Below are 23,511 nucleotides of genomic sequence, written 5' to 3' on the forward strand. Positions count from 1 at the left end.
CAAATTTTTACTATGGCTCTGAGAGCTCCTACTCGACTAAATCCTCACAATCATGAACTACACTAACAAACATTACCGCAAATTTACAAACATTCCAAACTCAATCTGGGTCGGTATTGTTCTCGGTGAATGTTTCAAGTTCAAAACATGTTACAACAACTGGAAATGTTGGCAGGAATCCACTGGAAGAGACCTTAGAACAATACCAGGTGACCGAAAGGTCGCCCAAGGAGGTCAGCCAGTGGGGGGAAGGGGTGGAGGAAGCAGCTGTTCACAGAGAACTAGGGTTTCCTTCCTAGATACCAGAGTGTTGCCCCCACATACAGACACTCACAGGGCAACCAGGACAGGGCTCAAAATACCTATTTTCTGCATACCTGTAATGGTGCAGGTAACACTGAAAATTACCTGCAACACTGAATTTAAAAGAAGGTATGGATCACACTAAAAACTCCTCATAAACCATGACCATTATTTCTTTTCTTTTTTATGTCATAGGTGGTAATGGTCAAAGTAGCAATTAAAAGTCATAATAATAAAACATATACCACCATAAACCCAGAACATGGACCAGTGCAGGTTAGGTACAGGTAGACATCAGAAATACCTGCACAGCTCCAATTGTACCTGCAGTAACATGCATTTTACTTCATGTTCTCGAGCTGGGATTTCGAGCCCTGATATCAAAGTGTTGCCCCCACATACAGGCACTCACAGGGTCCTGATTGATTTCAAGTATGGCCTAGCTAAGACGCATGAAATCAGAGAAGTCCTGTAGAAACACTTAAGACACATTTCTCAAGACTTGTCTCACTTGAGCGTGAGTTGAGGTTCCTCCCAAAGGGATGTGATTGGCATGTGAATTACAACATTTAGGCGTCCCAACAATCCCTTGTAACTAACAAGTCACTAAAAAGTCAATTGCAAATGTCATCGACATAAAATAAGACATCCCTTGCTGCCACAAGAATTTGTCTTACACGGTATTCCTCTACTTCCAGACTCCATGTATACTAAGAGATTTTTTAATCCAAGAGATAAAACGCTCTAAAACCTTTTCCCATACTGTTTTCAAATAGAATACACTGACGTGCCCTTCAAAAAAGGGTCAAATAGGAGTATGCGCAGGTTACTACACTGGAAACCTACCAATTACAGACTTCGACACACAATTTTCATCAACACATAATTGCTGAGCAAGCAGCTGACCCCTCGGACATCCCGGCTACACAAATGACCACTGGTCGCTCCGGAAAACCACCTGATGACCCTTACAGTAATCAATGGTTATAATTTATCCATCGCTGAAACATCTGGGGCTAATAACTCATGCCATATATTGGGTCAGACAAATTAATTACTCCTCTGAAGACCCAGGTTTTGCATTTTTTTTGTTATCCAAAGAAATTGTTTTACCAACTAATAATTTGGAAAACTTGAGAAGAAATGTCTGTTACTATTAGTGGTTACCAACTTTTTAAATGAAAACAACAATTTTCATCCCATCCTTTGCCCCTATTCTGGAAGGAGTGAAAAGGCCACTTGTTACAGTTGTTTGGCCTGAGTGTGAAGTGAAAATGTGAAATTAGTCTTTCCTCACTGTGATATAATTATTTCAAGTATGAACAAACAAATAAACTTTGTATATGTATCATAATATCCATCTCCCATGACGCTGTTGTATGACAAGCAAAATACAAAACAACTATCTTTTCCCCCTCTCTCGACCTGAAAAAGCAGCATTGTTATTGACTCTTTCAATTAGGCAGCTTCTCAGAGTGGTAACTTTCTTATCTCACTGCAAGGGAACACAGTTTTCATAACCCAATTGGTCGACCATGAATCCTGTTTTCGTAGCGGCAGCCAAAAACCTCTCTGAAGCTCTCCTGAAAGATGACAAGAGGATCTCTTTCCACAGATGCTAATTATTGCTATTCTAACAGACAAACTTGTTGAAGGACCCGCTAAAAAAACTGCTGTTTATACTCGAGCTACTTGAACATACATTTCTGTTTTAAGTATGGTTAGCTGAGTCCTTGTACCGAGGTGCGTTGTGTTGACTACAGTACAGGTGTGGCCAGTAACAGTAGAGGCCCCGTCTTTTGGGAGGAAATTCGGGTAATCTTTTGTTTGGATTTCTGTAGGAAGTGAGGTAACGTCTGTACCTTCACTTCAGGAGATGGGTGGGAGGGAGTCAAGGGTTATTCTAGGTTTCAAAAAAAGCATTTGGAGATGCATTTAAAGTCTGCTGGACTTTTGCCAGTTTCCATAACCTTTCTGACTACTGAAACATCCTTCTCAAAATCAAGCAAATGCTTGCAAAGGTATTATATTGATCGAATCAACCCCTAAAAATATACCGAGAGCAATATTTAAGAAATGTCACACTGATTGTAGTGATTTGTCAATTTCACCACGTTTTTTCTACCAATCTTCTCTCAATGATTTTTGATGAGAAAACCTGACTCATCACTTGCAATAAAACCCAAGGGACGTTTAGTCCATATCTGGTCTGACATTTATTTTATTGCCAGACATAAATCCACTTATTGCCTTGTGTTATGCCTGCCTCTTCCGTATTGTGATTCGATCATGCCTATTTCCACCGGGTACTGCTACCTTGGGGAATGTCGATATTTGCATGAGCTGTGCAGAAATTGTTTACTTGTATGACGTCAGTTTGTCTTAATATCTTGTTTTGATATCACATATTCATGTATACAAGACCAACTCAAATCAAAGCTTTTATCTAACCTTCTTCAAAGTCAGCTCTTATAAAACTTTTATCATATTTCATTTCATCAATTTCAGTAAAAAAAAAAAATCATCAATGTAGTTGAATTGGTAATTTTATGAGATGACTCCAATCAAACAAGAGACAACAGTTGCTGAGGATAAAATGCTATGTGGTCCAGTAAAATAAAACAAACTATGTACTCAAATGGATGTTACTGCAGGACCATGAATTATTAGTTTAAACAAAGCGTAGACAATTTTATCTTTATGTGTCTGAGGTTATCGCAGCACAGTAATAAAACGTAACTTTATAGGTATTGCTAACCTACATGGGAACTATAAAACTAGGTTCAAAGTCACCTACTTTTTATGTACAATACACGATCACAAGAAGACTGATAAAAAAAGCTGCTCACTGGGCCAAATGGTGAAAATGTCAAGTTTTTTGCTTCAGTGATTCTTCTTTTCCTCCTGTAACAAGATTTGGGAAGTAAGGCACCTTAACTTGGTTCTGTACTACTTATTTCTGCGAAAGGTCTGAAATGTTATTTCGATGCCATCTTCCAGGGCGAGTGATTTTGTTAAAATTTGATTGCTGAACAAGCTTGACATTTGAAGTAATGAGTTTTCTCATTACTTGTTACAAATTTTGTTTGATCAGAATGTGAGAGATTGTGGCACGTTTTTTTACATTGCCTTGTGGCACACTGACCTGAGCACAGGTGTCAAGTAAAATATATTGTTCTGGGACCCGCGTCTGATTTGTCTGTCCAACGTGACATGCATCGAGGCTTGACATTCGCTGCCACAAGCATGCCTTTGTACCAAATGAAGCACAGGAGCCAATCATGATTCAGGACACAATGCAAGGTTTGGGGTTCAAATCCCACCTTGTCTTCTGAAATTCTGATTTGCATATTTTAACCACTAACGCTTTAAGCAAGAACCCAGCACACTTCTAGACAAGGAAGGGTGTATGCCCTAGTAAGTGTTAGCTGAAAACAACCATTCCTAACAGGAGCTTATACCTGATAACTCCATGTAACTAGTGCACTAATCAAGTCAAGTCACTTCTAGACTTGGTGGTTTATGGGTTATGCAATGCAGATACAGACGTTATTTGCTAACCAATGACCTCACATCCTTGGTCTGTCTGCTCTCAATATCCGGCTGGCATGTCTAAGTTCTAATGCACACACACAGGGGAGCATACAAGCCGATTTGTCCTAAAGAATACATCATTCTTTTCCACAAGGGCTATCCAAACTTCCTCGAAATTGACCTGACCGCAAGACTTCTAACTTGTGAATGCCACAGTGGGACCTGTTCTTGTAAAAGAATGCTTGACGCAGACCACATGCTCGGCACTGTCAACAAGGGGCTTTTCACATCATCTTGCCCAGGTGGTAGGGTTTCACCTGAGACGGCTGTGACCACACACACCTGTCTGGCCGCGGTTTGAAAGCCAAGACCCGGTGGTCAGCTAGAGGACGAACCAACGCACCATTACCTGCACAACCCTTTTCTTTAATAGGATAGCATTCCTGCAGTTAACACGCAGACCTGTACTAATCGAAGGCAAATACTGTGCCAATGCGAGGGTGTTTGTGGAGGATTTGCGGTGGTCAGTGTGCCCGCGCGGCATACCATGGCATTGTCTCAGTTGACTGGCCAAGCATTGCGGGGATCCGTTTTAATGTTGTCTGTTCTAAGGCCTTCCTGTCTTGTCATAACCGGGTGACGGGAGCTACAACATTCTCCTTAGCACTTCCCGAAACTTAAAAAGTATCCTTTCTTAGTAGTTGGAGCTCGGATTGCTTCCAGATTTGATGAGATAACAAAACAATACGTTTCTTTGTGGTGGATTTCCTTGGCAGCCTGCGGCAGGGTTCTGACCCAACACACTATCTTTTTATGGTTGGATAGTTTAAGATTAAACAAAGTCGGCATTATTGCAAAACCGCATTTAGTCCGCATCATGCAAGTGGCGCTTCTTGTCAGTTTCTTTTCCTCCAGTTGTTCCCGTGCCAAAAAATAAAGTCAACTTTCTGGCTAAGCGTAAAGATTTGACAAAAAGGCTTCCAGGTTGCGGGAAGAACAAATATGCCCCAGGTATTTATGGCCTCCATTTGCTTGTAAAAGCGACCATACAGCACAGCAGAGCGAATATCCTTATCTCTCTCTCTCTGGCTCTTTTGTCTCCTTGTATCCATCGAGAATACGGCTTTGCTATTCTCTACCTTGTGAGAATTTCTTCAGGGCCTTTGACAAGCCGAAAAGGAGAAATTGATTGAGCAAATGATTTGCTAACTGGCACTTTGGGTTACAGAAGGGTATATTCATGCATTCCTTGCGACAAAGGGCTTTTCCGAAGACACCCTCGGGTCAGACTTACAAAACACCTTGAAGAAGTCTTACTCTATCATGGTGTCAGATCCGGTTACTTTCAAAACTAAAGAAAAAACCTTCCATACAATCAATCATTCCAACATTCCATAGGAGTAAGTATACTATTACATCCTCACATCCTGGCAGGTGAAGTGATGTAGAACAATCAATGTTAGAACTACATCTGTGGATACATGTAGATTCTGAAAGTCAATGATATCAATACTTTGGGTATCTCAATATTGCAATATTCTTCCACTGTCTACGTTGTGCAGAAATGACGATTTCGCAGCATTTTTCAACAAAACTTCAACAATGTAAAGCGTAAAACCAGCTGTCCGTGTCCTCAAAACTGGTTTAATAGTGAAAATATCTCATCAATAACTTTCAAAGTCTTTCTCCATCTGGGACGACTGATAGCGTTTTCATTTTCAACATCTGGAAAGCTAATTAAAGGACTAAAATTGCCAAGTTTGCATTTCACTTTATAGGTGACAATCCATACTCATTCCCCTTACTCATACACAGTACGTATTTCTGTCTGCTTTTACTAGACTGTCTTGCTTTACAGTGGTGCACGCAAACATACAAAACAATGGCTCACGACCAAACGCCATACAAGAAACATGCAATTTAATTTGGGAGAGAGCTGCGATCAATGACTGTGTCTCTCCCTGGGTAGTTTGGATTCCAACAGTCAGATTGGATGACAAATTACAGTGGAGACTGGTCTGGGGTCAGCGCAAATGAAACTCTGACCTTGTTGGTCCTCCAGCCAGACTTGTAGCCCAGAAAGAGTTGGGTAACAAGTACACCTCCTTTTTTTAATAGCTAGAGAATAGGTAAGAAATGGGTCACTGAAATCTGAAGACGACATGTACAACTTTAGACATAATCAATTCAAAATATGGGAATGTACATGTATCTAGATGATACATGTGATACATGATAGAGTGATTTTTTTTAATGTACCAGTAGTATGTCAGTGTAGATAGGAATGTTGTCAGGAATAGTGGGGAAACAGTATCATAACAGTGACCCAAGTCCAAAAAGAAACAGATCGACAGAGTGTTGACAGAATTTTAAAAGGAGGCAGCCAGATACAATTTTCAGAGAGGCTAAACACAGAAATCAACTCTTTGTCTATGACAACCTATTCTGGGGTTTCTACTACAAGAACACACCCACAACTGTGTGTGTGTTGTGTTATGTTATGTTATGTATGCACGCATGCATGTATACATACATACATTTATTTTTATCAGAAGTGAGGGGAGCTGTATGGGAGGTCTTGGTTCTAAATCTGAATCCTAGAACAGGAAAACCACATAACATATACTTGGTAGTCTGGGAGAAGTAACTGATAACAGAGGGTCTAGACTTCGCTGGCTGTATGGAAGGCGTCATCATCACTCCTGCATTTAAATATTTACACACAAGTTCCCTTGTTTATAAACTACTTTTTAACCTTTATAGTAGAATTTCTAAATCTCTTCTGGAATTACACTCGCAAAGTAGATGATGTTAGACAACATTTATTTAAGCAGTAGCCTTACATGAGGTAGAACAAGTCATTTTGTAACAAAGCATGCTGTTGGTCATTGAGATATCTGTTTGACCAATGACAGCTCTTCTTACATGAAACATCTGGTATCCCACTGCCCATCTCTCAACAGGTGACAAAATTATGAAAACAAAACTATTGAGAACACCTGGCAGAAACTTTCCTGTACTTTCTGAGCTAAAATCTTCAAGATAAACAAATTATTATTCTGCTGTTAACACATTTTAATTGTTTTCTTCCTCTACAATTGTCCACAAATATGTATTTTTTATTATCTGCTGTGACTTTCCCATCTACGTAGTTCAGAATGATTGAAGACTGCAGAGAACAACCTTTCATTGTAACACAGTGCATGGTCCTAGCTCCAACCATCTCAAGGACACACAGGCTCTTGTGTCTGTATCCTCAAGGCCGAAATCTGGAAGTCTTCAGCGTTCATGTCTCTTGCCACCCCCTGGCAGTATACTACAGGGTGTAGACTTGTCCGTATCTCTCCCATACTCAACCTCTCACCACTAATCCTTATACAATCTCCTTACACATGCAAAAGGGCAGGTTTGAAAAGGAGAAAGATCGTAGATAAACGCCACAGAAAAGATTGGCCTCTTCCAGGCTTGAAAGAGTAGAAATTGGCCAAATAGACAGATAACATGCCAGGGGAGTGGTCTGCTAAAGGAGTACAATTTCAGAGCTGCCAATTTCTGCTCTGCTCTTTCCAGCAGCCACTGAAGCCTGGTAGAGGCTAAGAAAAGATTGCTGTGGGAAAGGTCAGGGTTCTGGGAAGAAACCAAGAAGCAAAGGTGAGGATTGAGGGTTTCGCTGAGTGAAAGCCTTGGCGCCAAGACCTCGATATAATGCACTGGTATTCACACCATTTGTTGAAGACCCACAGGCAAAAAGACAATTAAAGATTTTGCCATTCTTAAGTTTTCAGGTTGAAAAAAAAAAAAAACTACGAACAAAACTTCTGGATGGAGAAAACCAGGTGGAGCATAAATGTAGTAAGAGTCCTATACAGAAAATCCATTCAAAAATCCATTCAAAACTTCACAAATTTGTCCTCTTTTCTCACAGCGTCTAATGGTTATGTAGTAGGTAATGTTTTCAACTTTTTAAGACGTACTTTCAGTAATTGCTCTCTCCATTTCCTACACTTTTCTCACTTTTTCTTTTCCCATGTTTGAATGTCTGCCTTACCCCTTCAGGCTCCGAGAAATAACTTGCTTAATTGTTCTTGTTAAACAAAAAAAATACTTGTGTGACTTTTTTTCTCCAAAAAAACATAATTTTATTGAGAAGATACCAGGCATCTTTATTAAAATTGATGTTTGAACACAAAAGTTTTAAGAAACAATTTGGTACACCTGTCTCCCTTTAAAGGTGAGCGTTTTTATAATCACGAATCAAGCATGTACCGGTAATCATAAAAACTGATTCTCCGAAAATGGTAATATCCATGTTCTGCATGACTCAAGTTTCCGTGACTGTGCCCAGCTACTGTGGTTGTGGCACCCCTCCTCCCGATTACGAACCCCCTTCGTCCAACCGCAAATTAGACACAACCCACTAACTTCATTGTCCGCCCATTGCGCAATTCCTGTGATTATTTCATGCCGCTCCCTTGATCTTCGTGCTCAAGCGGTGAGACAAATCAAGGTGGGGATGAAGTGGAGGTGGAAAGATTATGAGTAAGTCGGTAACCTTGACAATGGTCAGACCCATTTAGGCAAAATGCCCCCCTCCCAACTTCCCTAGTTAGTCAGAAGGTCATAGGTTAAAAACATGACTACAACTGGTTTGGTAGTAGAGTAGTGTTCTAATATTAAATAATAATGCTGACCATCATATTGGAAAGTTATAAATTTTTCCTAGAACCTTTTAGCTTCGCCTTCAATGTGTGTCGACTAGCCTTTCAAAAGCACAAGAGCCATATTTGTGATCTTTATCTTTAGTTTAGACTTTACATGCATGCGCACTCCAGCAGTCTTCCCTGGACAGCGCCGCACTGGAAGAACTCTGAAATACTGTTTTGTTACAGAGTTATGCAAAAAGAGATTGATTACAAAACAATGCTTTCTTGTAACATCATTGCTATCTCTTACACAATGGCATGTTGTGAATTCTGTTTTCATTCCCTTCGCCGGACTATTATGGTAACACCAAAATTTCCTATACTAAACATCAGTACATCCTATGGTTATCATGGTGACAATGCAGTTACCACGGAGACAACACATTTCCAGGTAAGACAGAGCTTTGCTCCATTCACTCCAATCCTGCCTACCGGCTTCCCACTTTGATCTCAGCTCTCAAATATTTGCTGATTGACCTCAAACAGCCCTTCCTGTGATTTACAACTCTTTGCTCCCTCCCTTTACATTGGTAACCCAAAAACTATCATTATGCTTCCCAACGGTATCTTCGATATCCCTCCCTCATTAGTGGAAGGTGTACGATAACATATCTTGGGTAATATATTGGATGGTCTCGTGTTTGATGGGTCAAAAGTACGGAAGTCCTGCTCCAAGGCTTTTGTCTTGAAGGGGTGTAATTTCCACATACCTGGATTTAAGGTGTCTTAGGGTCAAAGGTCAAGCATTGGCCAGGTAAAGGGGGTGTCTTGTAAGTGAAACCAACGGTATGAAGAGAACTTTCTTAAGTGTTTGGCTGGCTCTTAATCTAAGTACACAAAATCCATTTTGTAATTTGTTTGACTTTGTTTTTTCTTTATTGAAGGAGGAGTTTAAATCCATTTGAAGTTCTCCTTGCTGAAGTAGTTTTTGGTATGGCCCCCAGTCTGTATTGGTAACAGGGTTAGGTAGCAGGGAGAAGGTCAATCATAATGTTGATATAAAACAAGGGCTTTTCCTGATCTGCAAATATTCCTTTTCTTGTTTCTATGCAAAGTCAACCAGACTGGAATTCCTATTTACTTTTGATAACAAAATATAGAAAGAAACATGGCTCTAAAACTTAAGGTCAGAGAATAACATTAAACATTTTTGGAACAGTCACAACCAACTACTGTTCAGTGCTGATACAATCAAGCCACTTTCTGCCTTTCAATAAGAAAAGCTGGAACTCAACAAGGCAAGGCTTCCCAGGTTTGATTGAATGTTACCACAAGGTCGTGACCTCTAAGACTGTGAGAAAATGTCTTCCAGGTCTGAGCAGGTTTCTCCAGGGTCCCCAAAGCTTGTTGGGGTCCCACTGTGAAAGAGACCCTTTTTTCTCATCTTGTTAGCGGTTCTTGACACCTGGGTGCATTTTCTAATGACATCCAGATTATTCTGAGGTGTGAACTCTCTCCTAAAGCTCTTCACCGACCCACACTATTCCATAAAAGGACATATCCGTCCATTGCCACAGTCATCATGGTCATACAGGTGCGGCGGTTGTCATATTACTCAGTGTCGCCGCCTACTTTTTTTGCGGTTTTGCACGTTCCTGGCTGCACGTTTCTGAGGTCGCATAATGAATCAACAAGAAGATGCCTGAAGGCATTGCAGCACTCCAGCTACTGGTGAGACCAGTTTTCTTCAAGAACCATTGAAGCATGAGTAAGGAGTGTGTCGCTCAGCCCCAAACAGTCTTGGCATAGTAATCTTCCAAACAGTTCAATTCTCCCTTTGTGTCTAGCTATTATTGTTTCATGTCCAACAAACCCTCTATAACACTGAAGGGCTCTTTCAGCCACTCTAGCCACAAAATAGTAAGATTTTTTTTGTCTCCAGTGCAACAGGGATAAATCAACACCTGGGGTAACCAGGCCTTTGACACAAGTCCGACAAGTCTGGCCCTTGCATAGCATGAATACACAAATCCCTTGGAGAGGAAAAAGAAATGGGGTAAAATGGTTTACCAGAATTGTTATGTAAACAGTACTCAATTTCACCTGTCATCAGTTAAGTTGCATAGAGAAACGTTTTGTCATAATCTTGAGGAAAAATGCAAGATTTGCTTCCATTCAAGAAACATTCTGAGAGCAACTCTTTTGAGAAGAACCTAAGAGAATGACAGTTGTGAGTTGAGTAAAAATATACCTTTGAAAGAGAGAGCAAATACACATTCATGCCACTTTAACATTACAATATATTATTACTGTGCTGATTACATTTGATTGTGTTTACAGACATGCAAATGCCCATCTACCCACCTGGTCCACACAACGTGCTAGTGCAATTTGGTAATGGACAGTAACATGTACAAAGTATGGTTTAGATAAGACCAGATGTTCTATAGCACCAGTGTAGGACGACTCCATCAACAATAGATATCTGGGTCAATTGCCTGAGCTTTCTCTTCTTCTTTGATCTCTTTTCTTTGCAAAATAACCTGCCTTTTCTTTGATTCTCGTGTTGGTCAACAGTCCCGATTACACATTCATAATGGATTTGCAAAGTAGCGAGAATAGAGCCAGCGCAATTGTCGATGTATTTAGCACCCTGATACACATCTCCTAACAGATTACACATACTCAAGAGCTGTAGGTGGAGGTTTGATCCTCAGGGAGACCTTGTGTTAGACTGGTTAAACAGTCTATTTGACTGGGACATTTGGGTGTAAATGAGATACCCCATCAAACTGCTTATGACCCCACACACGATGGCTGGGCTGAGTCTGCTGCGTAACAAATCGCTGGCTCAAACTAGACGATCGCGCTAATCATTGCCAATACACTTGTCTGGCTGGCAATATCTGTTATATACACAGCCCAAAATGTTTCGGAAACTGTTGAATACACAGTGTGTCATTTCTAGCCTTTTTAAATGCAGAAGTTGACAGCCAATGTAGGCGACGCATGGTCGACTGTAGGAGAGCTCAATACAAACATAAGGGCACTGAAACATTTCTATAAATACACACCCCTTCCGTTTTAGGTACCTTCACAAACAGTGTCTGTGGTATATAGCACTTTGCCTACTACTAGGGTGGGGTAAAGACTGTGTACACTTAGACTCAGCGTCTTTCAGTTTGACGTTTGAAATTGCATATTTTAACAAGAAAGGAAAGGTATACGATTTTTGAAATTCTGTTTGAGGGAAATTTTGCTTCCAGTAAAGTTCATCACATGTGAACATTTCCTTTCATTTCAATGATGCTAAGAAAAAATAAAAACAAACTGTACAACCAAGCATATATTCTTAGTTTTTCCATGCCATACAAGATGTCTGGTTTGTACGTTTGTGAAGTTCGAGGTCACCGCTTTTGCCGACGCTTTTAATGTGGTGAAAAAAACACCACTTTTCCAGAAGGCTGAGCTCTGATGTAACGAGGCAATGCATACATAATCTGGCCGACACCAAAAAATCACCTCATCTCCCCGATGATTTGATTAAATTGTTCAATTCTCCCTTATTTGGGCACAAGAACAAAAACAAAGCTAAGACTGTAACAATGTTTTCAAACATTTAACAACTGTTAGAGTGAAGGGGTGTCAATTGGAAGATATCCTCAAAAATTAACACAATGAGAAATTCACACTTTGTCAACACAAAGGATTGCTTTCCCACTTTGTAAATTACTCAGGAATTTGCCTCATCACTTAGAACAAAAGCCTGTGAATCAATTGAAATGCATGAACCCACAAGAGGCCTTGTAAGCTGGCCACTTGACAAAATATTTTGCTAGGGAATTTTCCTTGGTGTCTCCCAAGCCGCCATCTTGGATTTCACGAATAAATACCAGTGTCAAAGTGAGCGGTCCCCTGATTTGGGCTCAAGTTTCCAAGTTCGTATACAAGCCAATTTGCGCCGGTCCCCCACATCAAACAACTACAAAGGGAAGGCTGAACAACTGACCAAAAAGCTATCAATAATCCCAGGGACAATGCCCGGGAGGAAGAATCCCAGGAATTCCGTCATTCCCGCTGTAAAATAAACTAATTTTCCACCATTTCCAGCGTACCAAAAAAAAGTATTTGCACAGAGACCAGTGCGAGCAGACATCGGAGTTATGTCGGGCGGGTTGGGAAACATGTTTCCTCGGGTTTGGGACATCCTTTCCCGGCTGCACTGAACTCAGAATCACCCTACAACCCAAATTAATCGCATGTTGAAGCCTTGGGCACAGCAGAATTCTCGGGAGCGCCATTCGCAGCCAAACGTCCAGCTGTGTTCAAAAGTACGACCTAAAACTGCGAACAAGACGGCACTTACCTAGAAATAGCACGCAGTAGGCTAGTGTGGCCCACATTTTTCTTGCACTGTAGACTTCGACACGATTCTTTGCACGTTTTTGAAAGCTGTGGTGTGAATCCCTGAGGTAGTTCGACGTAAAACAGCTCACAACATAGACATGGGTGCACTGGTAGTGTCTCTGGGTAATGAGGTCCTCTGGTTCGAAGCCCGGCTTTATTCACAGGAAAAGGGCCTGGCCCGGGCAACTTCCAACCCACGAAAACCCCACTTCCTACTCAGTCTGAGTCCTGCAACAAGAAAACAAAAGACTTATTCCGGTTGTGTCTACGTATATCCGCTGTGAGGGTATTTTTCTAGGCGATAATTGCTGCGTGCTCGTCATAACACCGTGTAGGCGGTCTAGCAGAAAGGTTGGGCCGTCCAAGCGCCTAGGGCACTAAAAACAGGGCTGGATTTTTATAACTACCAAATCGACATACCTCTCTATGGCGTTGTTCTTGTGGTTTTTCCCTTCCACCTAACCGACTGACTACATCACACACCCCGTCCGCCCTTCCGAGAAACTTCTGGAAAACTTTTTAGTTTCATACGGCTGTCGATCGGCCGGGGCCCTGCCCTCCCCACTATGTATATTGATGAAAGCGACTGCCGAGTTTCTTGCATAGCACACGTGGGAATTTGGGAATTCACTTACCTCCCCTGAGCAGCCGACGTGAAAAATCGATGTTTCGGGCCCGTATCTCCAAGGTTAGGCTATAAACCAACCAAGTGCATGACAAGGGAGCCCGCTGACATCTAAATCCAGTGCGCTACCGAGGGAAGTCTGCGAGAGAGCGCTCCAAACATTGACCAGAAATCCAGGCCCCTCACTCAGACCCGACCGGAAACACCTTCTAAAGAAGCTGAACAGGCTGTTACGTTTCCCGTCACTCCCCCCTACAACAACAAACTTTCACGCAAATTCACTTCCATAAAATCCATTTTCCGGACAAAAACACACACCCCTCATACAAATATACAATGATACAGATTGGCACTCAACGGAATAAGAGTTTCTAATGATTTTTAATGCAACATATTTATTTTAGGCAAAGAACTAGGGGTTAAACGCACAGGAAACTGAACAGCCTTGGCTGGGACAGGGATTCCCTTTTTCCCGGCAATACCAAAGTGACAAGGTGAAATTACAAACTCCTATTTGTGTTGTGGTATTCAAAATGTCACTGAAGTATCGTTCATACAGCTGTGTTATGACTGTTTTTCTTCTTCTGTGTTATGCACGATCTATTTCACCACCACAAAGAAACACGTAATTACTTGTACATGCTGTACAACCGGTTGGTCAAACTGCAGACACTGTTAGAACCGCTAGATGTCGCTGATTCCTACACGGGAGCTAGCCTCTTTCAGGCTTCAGAAGTGGCTGCATGGAGTAGAAATTGGCCAAATAGACAGATAATATGCCAGGGGTCAGCTAAAGAAGAACAGTTTGCAACTCCCAAGTACACGTTAAGCATGGCATATTATCTGTCTTTTTAGCCAATTTCTACAACTTCTGAAGCCTGGTAGAGGCTACGTTAGCCTGGGTACCATCCTACTTATATGCCGGGTAGGCAAGTACTAGTACAAGTTTGTACTCGAAATACCTATTACCAAGGACTCTGTTAAGGTGCTAAATACCTATTACCAAGGTCCTTGCTATTACATAGAAGATGATGACTTGTCAATGAGTTGAATTTTCATCAACATTCTTTTCTGTTTCCGTTTTCTCTTGTTGGTTGGTTGGTTGGTTGTTTCAAGGACTTGGTTGATTGATGAAAGATTACCAGAAAGATGTCATTTTAAATTTAAGTTGATAATAGTTTTTCAATCACTTTTACAGTTTCGTGATAGTGAAACCTGTTTTGTTTTCGCATGCGTCTAGGGTCACCGCCATGTTGAAATTCTACCTACAAATTCCAAGAAAAGTTTAGAAGATGTAGAAGACAACAATGGTCATAATTGTAAATTGTAAACAAATACACATAAGAAAGCCAGTGATAGTTGCACACATCTTTTATTCCAGTGCACAGAGGTACAGAAATATTCACAGAATTCCTTGACTGAAGTTGTACAGCCGAACATTTGAGCAAGGACACTATGAGAACGTCCGACTCTTTGTGATCAAAATTACACATAAGATAGTGAAATGGCTTTACTTGAGCATTATTCCATTGTAATGACCTGTTCAATTATCATCAAGCTAAAAAGAAAAGAAAAAAACACATTTCAACTAAAATCACAAAATTCACATCACATTAAAAACGTGAGGCTATTGATTAGCCAGGATTTCAATCTATAACATCGATTATTATTTAAGTTTCTGCATTGCTTTGCTTTGTACTAGATTTTCAAACTAGATTTTTAGATTGTCAATACTTTTACAATACATTTTCCTACAGAAAATTTAGCTGCGAGACAGCCGGCCCTGCTGTGCCCCTTACAAGGATCCAAAGATTCAGTGATGGCATGAGACTGACCCTGTCCCGTTTGATCATGACCACAGTAGCTGTGGTATCCTATGGCTATGGTCACAGTGTGGTGGATTTAGAAATGGTTTGAGACTGACCCCGCCCTGTCTGAACATTACTACTGGTCATGAGTTGCTGTCGTGTACACAGGACTTAGCCGCGAGGCAGTCGGTCCAGTGCCATAAGAAAGATTTTTAGCAACCAGGGATTCAGTGATGGCCTGACACTGACCCTGCCCTGTCTCAACATCACTACTGGTCATTACTATAGCGGCGGTTTTCTTATTGGATTCAGTAATGACCTGAGACTGCCCCTGCCCTGTCTTTACATGATGGTTGTCAACATCTTCATACGGGTGATCATGACCACTGGTCACTACGGCACATGTGGTTTTTCTGTTGGATTCAGTGATGGTATGAGAGTAATGAGACTGATCTTGCTCTGTCTGATTATGACTACTGGATATTCCTGCAGATTTTGGTGTTGTTTCCGCATCTGCACACATAGGATTTGGCTTTAAGGCTGGCGCTTTTCTACTTGACAGATTTGCTATTGTCGGAGATTGAGCCTGCCCTGTCTGATCATTACCACTGGTCATTACAGCAACTGTGGTGTTTGCTTTGGATTCAGTGCTTGCCTGAGACCGACCCTGCCCTGTCTGATCGCTGTCAATATCTTCCTGTTGGTTATCATGAACATTTGCCATCACAGAAATTGCTGTGTTTGTGATGCCGCCAACAACACCAGGATTCAGTCCTAATGGAGGATACCCTATCCTCCTCTTACACCACACTATGAGAAAGATGGTGACACTTATCACGACAAAGCTAGAAACTGTGCTACATGACAGCTGCAAAGATAAAAGTGCAGAGGAACTGTGAGCAGATTCTGGTTTGTCTGAAGTGAATGCAATGGGTGAAGTTAGTGTTGCTTTTGCTCTGCTCCCGTCGCCTGCAGAACGCGCTGTTGAGCCAGCAGTAAAGAGCCAGTAATAGCGAGAGGTGACAGTGACATTGCAACCGTCATTCGCACTTTCTGATGGGTTAACAAGTGGCAGTGTGACAGGATATGCTGATGGGCTAGCCCTAGCATTGCTTTCAGTTAGTGGTGAAACGGTTGGCTCATCACAAACATCTATGAGCCTCTTTCCCCAAAATTTGTCGGGTTGGGCACATATTATCTGGCGTTTTTTGATTACAGGAAATGTAGTGATGTTTAGTCTGAAGGGTGTCATCTTACAGTCACACCGCCAAGGGTTACGGGCAAGTTCAATGGTACGAAGCGATGGCAACAAGTAAAACGCTGAAGGGAGAATAACAGACATCTGGTTCGACCGAAGGTCCAAAATTTGGAGCTTGGGCAGATTCTTAAATGCATTAGAATTGATGTTAGTTATGCAATTGTATTCTAGGTACAGCTTTTGTAGATTGGGTAGATTTTTAAATGTACCCGTCCGAATCATCGTTATCTGGTTTTGGGACAGACGCAGAGTTTGCAGATTCGCTAGATTTTGAAATGTATTCCTCTGAATCATTGTTATCTGGTTTTGGGACAGATACAGAGTCTGCAGATCCGCTAGATTGTGAAATGTACCCATCTGAATCACTGTTATCTGGTTACCTTCCAGTTTCAACCGGAACAGGTGAGGCAGATTGTAAAATGTACGTGTCTGAATCATTGTTAACTGGTTGTTGGACAGGTCTAATTTTTGTAGTCTGGGTAGGTTTTGAAATAAATCTTCTTGAATCATTTCTATCTGATTGTGGCCCAAGCCCAACTCGTGCAGTTTGAGTAGATTTGCAAATGTGCCTGCCTTGATCATTGTTATTTGGTTGTTGTTAAGGACCAATCGTTGAAGTCCTGGTAGATTTTGAAACATGTCTGTCTGGATCATTCTTATCTGGTTGCAGAACAAGTACAACGCTTGTAGTTGCGGTAGGTTTTGGAATGTGCCTGCCTGAATCATTCTTATCTTGTTGTTGTTCAGGTGCAAATGTCCAAGTCGGGGTGTATTTTGAAATATATCCGCGCGAATCTGTCTTATTTTGTTGTCGTACAAGTGTAACTCTCGTAGTTGCGGTAAATTTGCAAATGTGCCTGACTGAATCATTGTTATCTCGTTTTTGTCCAGTTTCAACTGTGATAGGCGGGGCAGTTTGTGAAATGTTCCTGTCTTAATCAGTGTTATTTGGTTGTCGTTTAGCCACAATCGTCCTAGTCTGGGTAGATTTTGAAATATATCTGCCGGAATCATTCTTATCTGGTTGTTGTATAAGGATAAGCCTTGGAGTTGCGCTAGATTTTGAAATGTGGCTGGCTGAATCATTCTTACCTGGTTCTTGTGCAAATACAACTCTTGCAGTTGTGGTAGATTTTGAAATGTACCTGCGTGAATCATTCTTATCCGGTTGTTTTGCAGGTGCAATAATTCTAGTCGCGGTAGGTTTTGAAATGAATTAGGCTGAACTACTGCTATCTTGTTATCGTGAAGGTACAATTTTGTCAACCCCCCATACCTCAGCAGCAGGGACTGATCTACAGTTGTAATAAGATTGAATTTTAAATTCAAGCCGACTATGGATGTTGGGAGGTTCTGCGGGATGCTTGTGAGGCCCATACCAGGGCACCTGCAGGCTGATGATGGTGCGCAGCTGCAGTCGGCAGCTTCTGGCATGTTGGGCTCCTTCAGGATGATGAGAAGGAAAATCAGCACGTGTCGCAGCTTTCTTCCCATGGTGTCCTGCCACCAAGAAAGACCAATAAGCTCTTTTATAAGGCCAAATCAACTTTATGTGTTGAATCTCGAATTAAAAGATGATTATAATTGGGCAATTAACATGAAAATAGGGAATATCTTGTGTTCACAAAGAAGGGAAATGTGATCAGATTCAAATGGTCCTTCCATCAGTTTTCCGTTTTAAAACCTCTTGCAAAAATTATCAAAGTGATTTTAAAATGTCAGAGAACAAAGGAATGTACATGTACATGATGTAAAAAATCAGAGATTCACAACAACAGGTCAATAGTTCCTGTTTCACTTTTCAACTTAGAAAGTGAATTTTGTTCTTGTTTGCCGCTGTGCTTGTAGGATGCGTGCCTCAGTAGTTGTTCCTCTATGGTAACTACTAGTCCTACATTACGGGCGTCTTACTTCTTAGTAAAATGGACCTGTTAATTGTCTGGGACTTGCTGCTTGAATATTAATTTCAAATGGCTTTTTTATGGTCAATAACATTATATAGAGATAATGTCCTTGTTATGGCCATGTTTTACCTTCTAGATTGGGAAATCAGCGGAAGGATAGAAAATGTAAAGCTTCTCTTTTAAAGGTTCAGCTGCGTATTTCTAAAATATCATTAAAACAGTAGTCATTATAGGATTGTTTTTCTCAGTCACGTGCACTCTTGAATAATGCATTTGTTCAAAACCTTATGTTAAAACCAGACAAATACTAGTAAGCTGTTGTGCCATATGTTCATTGTATGAAACCTTATCATTTCAGGCCTTAAAAACATTTTAAACAGGCTACAACATGGCTTGGAAAGATGTTATGGATAATATTTCTGAAGATTCTGGTTCCGGCGGAATTCGTCCCATGCAAGAGCGCGACGTCACCAAATATAACCTCCGTTATTCTCGTCAGAACTGACCTAATCTTCAAGCAGACATGAAGAGGAGAGATTATAATTTAATGTTTTCTGGTGGCCGGGCTTCTCTTACAGCTATCTACCATGATTTCTGACAGTCCGAAAACATCTAACATCTGCTTGGAGAATTAACACCTGATTGCCTGTCTATGTGCATAAGCCCATTAATTAAGGTTTGAAAACCTCTAATAAGGTTTGAAAAACTGTCAACACAACAAATTTCACCGTTTATGTTCACGCACGGGTAGAAACATACCTTTCGAGTGAGTCAGAATAGCCTCAATTGGCAATTTTTTACGTGAACTCGAGCACAGGTTGCTGTTGTTCTTGTTGGGTGTGTCCTCCTTCGGTAGCTGATCCGTAATGACGTGTTACAAGCAACCCAAGGATGGTGTTGATTGTCTGAGGCTGGCTATTTGAATAGCATTAACATTTATAATCATGATAGAAATTCTTAACTGGTGGACGTACCAGCCATATAGATCTGGGGTGTGTGGGTGTGTAACGTTGCTACTTCAGGTGCATTGCTGGGGTACCTCAGGGAAATTGAGCAGCAAGAATGGAAGAACTTTTAGTACTAGATTGATCTTGTTGTGTATATATTTGTGTACTCAAGTTAACCTTTGTACTTAACCCAGTGGGTATGTTTGTACAATAATGGTCTTCATTTATTAAAACACTCTTGCAAGTTGCTTGTTTATGTTGATAAATTGAATCAATGACACACATCTACAAGGGGCAAATAAAAGAACCCAAAAGTTCCACTTCTTGTTCATAAAATGTACTTGGTGTGGCCAGGTGTGGTCTTCCATAAAATTTACTTGGTGTGGCCTTAGCCTCTTTCAGGCTTCAGAAGTGGCTGCGTAGAGTAGAAATTGGCCAAATAGACAGATAACATGCCAGGGGTCAGCTAAAGAAGAACAGTTTACAACTTCCAAGTACACGTTAAGCACGGCATATTATCTGTCTTTTTAGCCAATTTCTACAACTTCTGAAGCCTGGTAGAGGCTACGTTAGCCTGGGTACCATCCTACTTTAATATATGCCGGGGCCCAGCATACAAGTAGGATGGTACCCAGGCTAAGGCTACGTCAGATTCGCTCAAAAGTTTGTACTCTGTTAAGGTGCTAAATACCTTTTACCAAGGTCCTTGCTATTACATAGAAGATGATGACTTGTCAATGAGTTGAATTTTCATCAACATTCTTTTCTGTTTCTGTTTCCGTTTTCTCTTGTTGGTTGGTTGGTTGTTTCGAGGACTTGGTTGATTGATGAAAGATTACCCGAAAGATGTCATTTTAAATCTAAGTTGATAATAGTTTTTCAATCATTTTTACAGTTTCGTGATAGTGAAACCTATTTTGTTTTCGCATGCGTCTATGGCCTCCGTCATGTTGAAATTCTACAAATTCCAAGAAAAGTTTAGAAGATGTAGAAGACAACAATGGTCATAATTGTAAATTGTAAACAAATACACATAAGAAAGCCAGTGAACGTTGCACATCTTTTATTCCAGTGCACAGAGGTACAGAAATATTCACAGAATTCCTTGACTGAAGTTGTACAGTCGAACATTTGAGCAAGGACACTATGAGTAAGTCCGACTCTTTGTGTTCAAAATTACACATAAGATAGAGAAATGGCTTTACTTGAGCATTATTCCATTGTAATGACCTGTTCAATTATCATCAAGCTAAAAAGAAAAGAAAAAGAAAAACACATTTCAACTAAAATCACAAAATTCACACCACATTAAAAACGCGAGGCTATTGATTAGCCAGGATTTCAATCTATAACATCGATTATTATTTAAGTTTCTGCATTGCTTTGCTTTGTACTAGATTTTCAAACTAGATTTTTAGATTGTCAATACTTTTACAATACATTTTCCTACAGAAAATTTAGCTGCGAGACAGCCGGCCCTGCTGTGCCCCTTACAAGGATCCAAAGATTCAGTGATGGCCTGAGACTGACCCTGCCCTGTTTGATCATGACCACAGTAGCTGTGGTATCCTATGGCTATGGTCACAGTGTGGTGGATTTAGAAATGGTTTGAGACTGACCCCGCCCTGTCTGAACATTACTACTGGTCATGAGTTGCTGTCGTGTACACAGGACTTAGCCGCGAGGCAGTCGGTCCAGTGCCATAAGAAAGATTTTTAGCAGCTAGGGATTCAGTGATGGCCTGACACTGACCCTGCCCTGCCTCAACATCACTTCTGGTCATTACAACAGCGGTGGTTTTTGTGTTGGATTTAGCAATGGCCTGAGATTGACTCTGCCCTGTCTTAACACGATGGTTGTCTACATCTTCATAGTGGTGATCATCGCCACTGGTCATTACACTAGCTGTGTTTTTTGTGTTGGATTTACCAAATTTTGCCTGAGACCGACCCTGCTTAGAACGATGGTTGTCGTCAACATCTTCATAGTGGTGGTCATCACCACTGGCCATTACAGTCGCTGTGATTTTTGCGGTGGATTCAGATGTTGGGTCCTTTGGTGGTGTTTTCACATCTGTATATGTAGGATTTGGCTTTAAGACAGCAAGCACTTTGTTACGTAACAGCTTTGCGATTGTCGGAGGTTGAGAGTTAGCCTGAGACTGACCCTGTCCTGTCTTAACACGATGGTTGTCAATATCTTCATACTGGTGGTCATCACCACTGGTCAATACACTAGCTTTGGTTTTTGTTTTGGGTGTAGCAATGGCCTGAGACCGACCCTGTGTCTTAACACGATGGTTGTCCACATCTTCATAGTGATGGTCATCACAACTGGCCATTACAGTCGCTGTGATTTTTGCGGTGGATTCAGATGTTGGGTCCTTTGGTGGTGTTTTCACATCTGTATATGTAGGATTTGGCTTTAAGACAGCAAGCACTTTGTTACGTGACAGCTTTGCGATTGTCGGAGATTGCTTGTTAGCCTGAGACTGCCCCTGTCCTGTCTTAGCACGATGGTTGTCAATATCTTCATACTGGTGGTCATCACCACTGGCTATTTCTGTAGATGTTGGATCCTTTTGTGGTGTTTTATACATAGGATTTGGCTTTAAGACAGCCACTTTGTCACGTGACAGATTTGCAATTGCCGGAGATTGAATGTTAGACCGAGACTGACCCTGTCTTGTCTTAACACGATGGTTGTCTACATCTTCATACTGGTGGTCATTTGCGGTGGATTCAGTGATGGGCCGAGACTGACCCTGCCTTGTGCTGTCGATATCTTCATACTCATGGTCTCGGGCTGTTGGCATTACAGATATTGCTCCTAATGGAGGATGTCTGATCATCCTCTTGTTGTACCACCTTGTAAGAATGATGGTGCCAATGATCAGGACAAAGGCAACTACTGGACCGCTGACAGGTCCAGAGAGAGAACCGGGAGTAGATTCTGATTTGTCTGAAGTGATTGCAAGGGGTGAAGTTAGTGTTGGTGTTGTTAAGCTTCTGTTTTCCTCGGGTCGTGCTGCTGAGCCAGTATTGCGTGTAAAGAACCAGCGAGATGTGACGGTGTCATTGTAACAGTAATTAGCACATTCTAATTTGTTAACGAGGGCATGTGAGTGAGATGACGAGCCTACGGGGTTTGCCAATAGGCTAGCATTGTTCTCTGTGTTGCCAACTGAAGATGTTGCCAATGCAGGTGAGGTTTCGATATCAACAGGTAGTGACGATGTGGATGACTCTTCACAAACCAGGTCTTCAGGATTGATATCTTGAAGCTTCTTTCTCTTAAATTTGGCGGGTTGGACACATATCATGTTGTGTTTTTTAATTACAGGAAATTTAGTGTAATTCAGTCTGAAGGGAATCATCCTACAGTCACACCGCCAAGGGTTTTTGACAAGTTTAAGGGTGCGAATGGATGGCAACAAACAGAACTTACCAGGGACAATGACAGACATCTGGTTTCCCTGAAGCGACAACATTTTGAGGCGAGGCACATTTTTAAATGCTTTACAATGGATGTCAGTGATCCGGTTGAAGTCCATTAACAACGTTTGCAGATTTGGTAGATTCTGAAATGTGCCTTCCTGAATCGTTGCTATCTGGTTTCTGGACAGGTGCAAATATTCTAGATCAGTTAGATTTTGAAACGTCCCTAATGGAATCATTGCTATCTGATTGAATTTAAGGTCAAGGTGTTTTAGTCGGGTAAGATATTGAAACGTACCTGTGTGAATCCTTGTGATAAGGTTGTAGAACAGGCACAAGGTTTTAAGTTGGGATAAATGTTGAAACGAATCAGACTGAACCTATTGTTATCTTGTTATTGTAAAGTGACAACTTTGTCAAACCCCCATACCTCAGCAGCAGGGACCGGTTTACAGTCGTAATAAGATTGAATGTTAAATCCAAGCCGGATATGGATGTTGGGAGGTTCTGCGGGATGCTGATGAGGCCCATGCCAGTGCACCTACAGTCTGATGATGGTGCGCAACGGCAGTCAGCTTCTGGCGTGTTGGGCTCCTTCAGGATGATGAGAAGGAAAATCAGCACGTGTCGGAGCTTTCGTCCCAT

General features: G+C 41.3%; 3 protein-coding genes across 3 annotated transcripts in view; all 3 read right to left on the bottom strand.

The window, feature by feature from the left end:
* LOC109469885 (laminin subunit beta-1-like) overlaps nt 1-13,410 on the bottom strand; it is a 51,643-nt gene extending 38,233 nt beyond the window's left edge. Inside the window, 2 exon segments of the mRNA XM_019768645.1 lie at nt 12,847-13,115; nt 13,308-13,410. Coding sequence (XP_019624204.1) covers nt 12,847-12,883 — 37 coding nt within the window. The 5' untranslated portion in view covers nt 12,884-13,115; nt 13,308-13,410.
* A 1,655-nt stretch (nt 13,411-15,065) lies between these two features.
* LOC109469026 (leucine-rich repeat-containing protein 15-like) lies at nt 15,066-18,072 on the bottom strand. Its single transcript, XM_019767419.1, has 5 exons — nt 17,910-18,072; nt 17,724-17,768; nt 16,788-17,147; nt 15,570-15,833; nt 15,066-15,070 (listed from the first exon to the last, which is right to left on the bottom strand). Exons 1-5 carry the CDS (start codon nt 18,070-18,072, stop codon nt 15,066-15,068), a joined length of 837 nt encoding a protein of 278 aa, XP_019622978.1.
* Nucleotides 18,073-20,896: 2,824 nt separating this feature from the next.
* LOC109469036 lies at nt 20,897-23,511 on the bottom strand. Its single transcript, XM_019767430.1, has 2 exons — nt 23,247-23,511; nt 20,897-21,991 (listed from the first exon to the last, which is right to left on the bottom strand). The coding sequence occupies exons 1-2, from the start codon at nt 23,509-23,511 to the stop codon at nt 21,069-21,071; spliced, it is 1,188 nt and encodes a 395-aa protein (XP_019622989.1). The 3' UTR covers nt 20,897-21,068.

Source organism: Branchiostoma belcheri, unplaced genomic scaffold, assembly GCF_001625305.1.
Source record: "Branchiostoma belcheri isolate BF01 breed outbred unplaced genomic scaffold, Haploidv18h27 scaffold10, whole genome shotgun sequence".
Classification (NCBI taxonomy): domain Eukaryota; kingdom Metazoa; phylum Chordata; class Leptocardii; order Amphioxiformes; family Branchiostomatidae; genus Branchiostoma; species Branchiostoma belcheri.

Bases quoted from the DNA above. Each gene is read 5' to 3' on its own strand.
- LOC109469036 (XM_019767430.1), bottom strand. From the start codon at position 23,511: ATGGGACGAAAGCTCCGACACGTGCTGATTTTCCTTCTCATCATCCTG. The intron at 21,992-23,246 runs GTTCAGTCTGAT...CAACATCTACAG, and splicing joins CAATAACAAGATAACAATAG to AAATAGCCAGTGGTGATGAC.
- LOC109469026 (XM_019767419.1), bottom strand. From the start codon at position 18,072: ATGGGAAGAAAGCTGCGACACGTGCTGATTTTCCTTCTCATCATCCTG. The intron at 17,148-17,723 runs GTACATTTCAAA...TGATCAAGGCAG, and splicing joins GATAAGAATGATTCACGCAG to GCACATTTGCAAATCTACTC. The intron at 15,834-16,787 runs GTACATTTAAAA...CTATGTGTGCAG, and splicing joins GATAACGATGATTCGGACGG to ATGCGGAAACAACACCAAAA.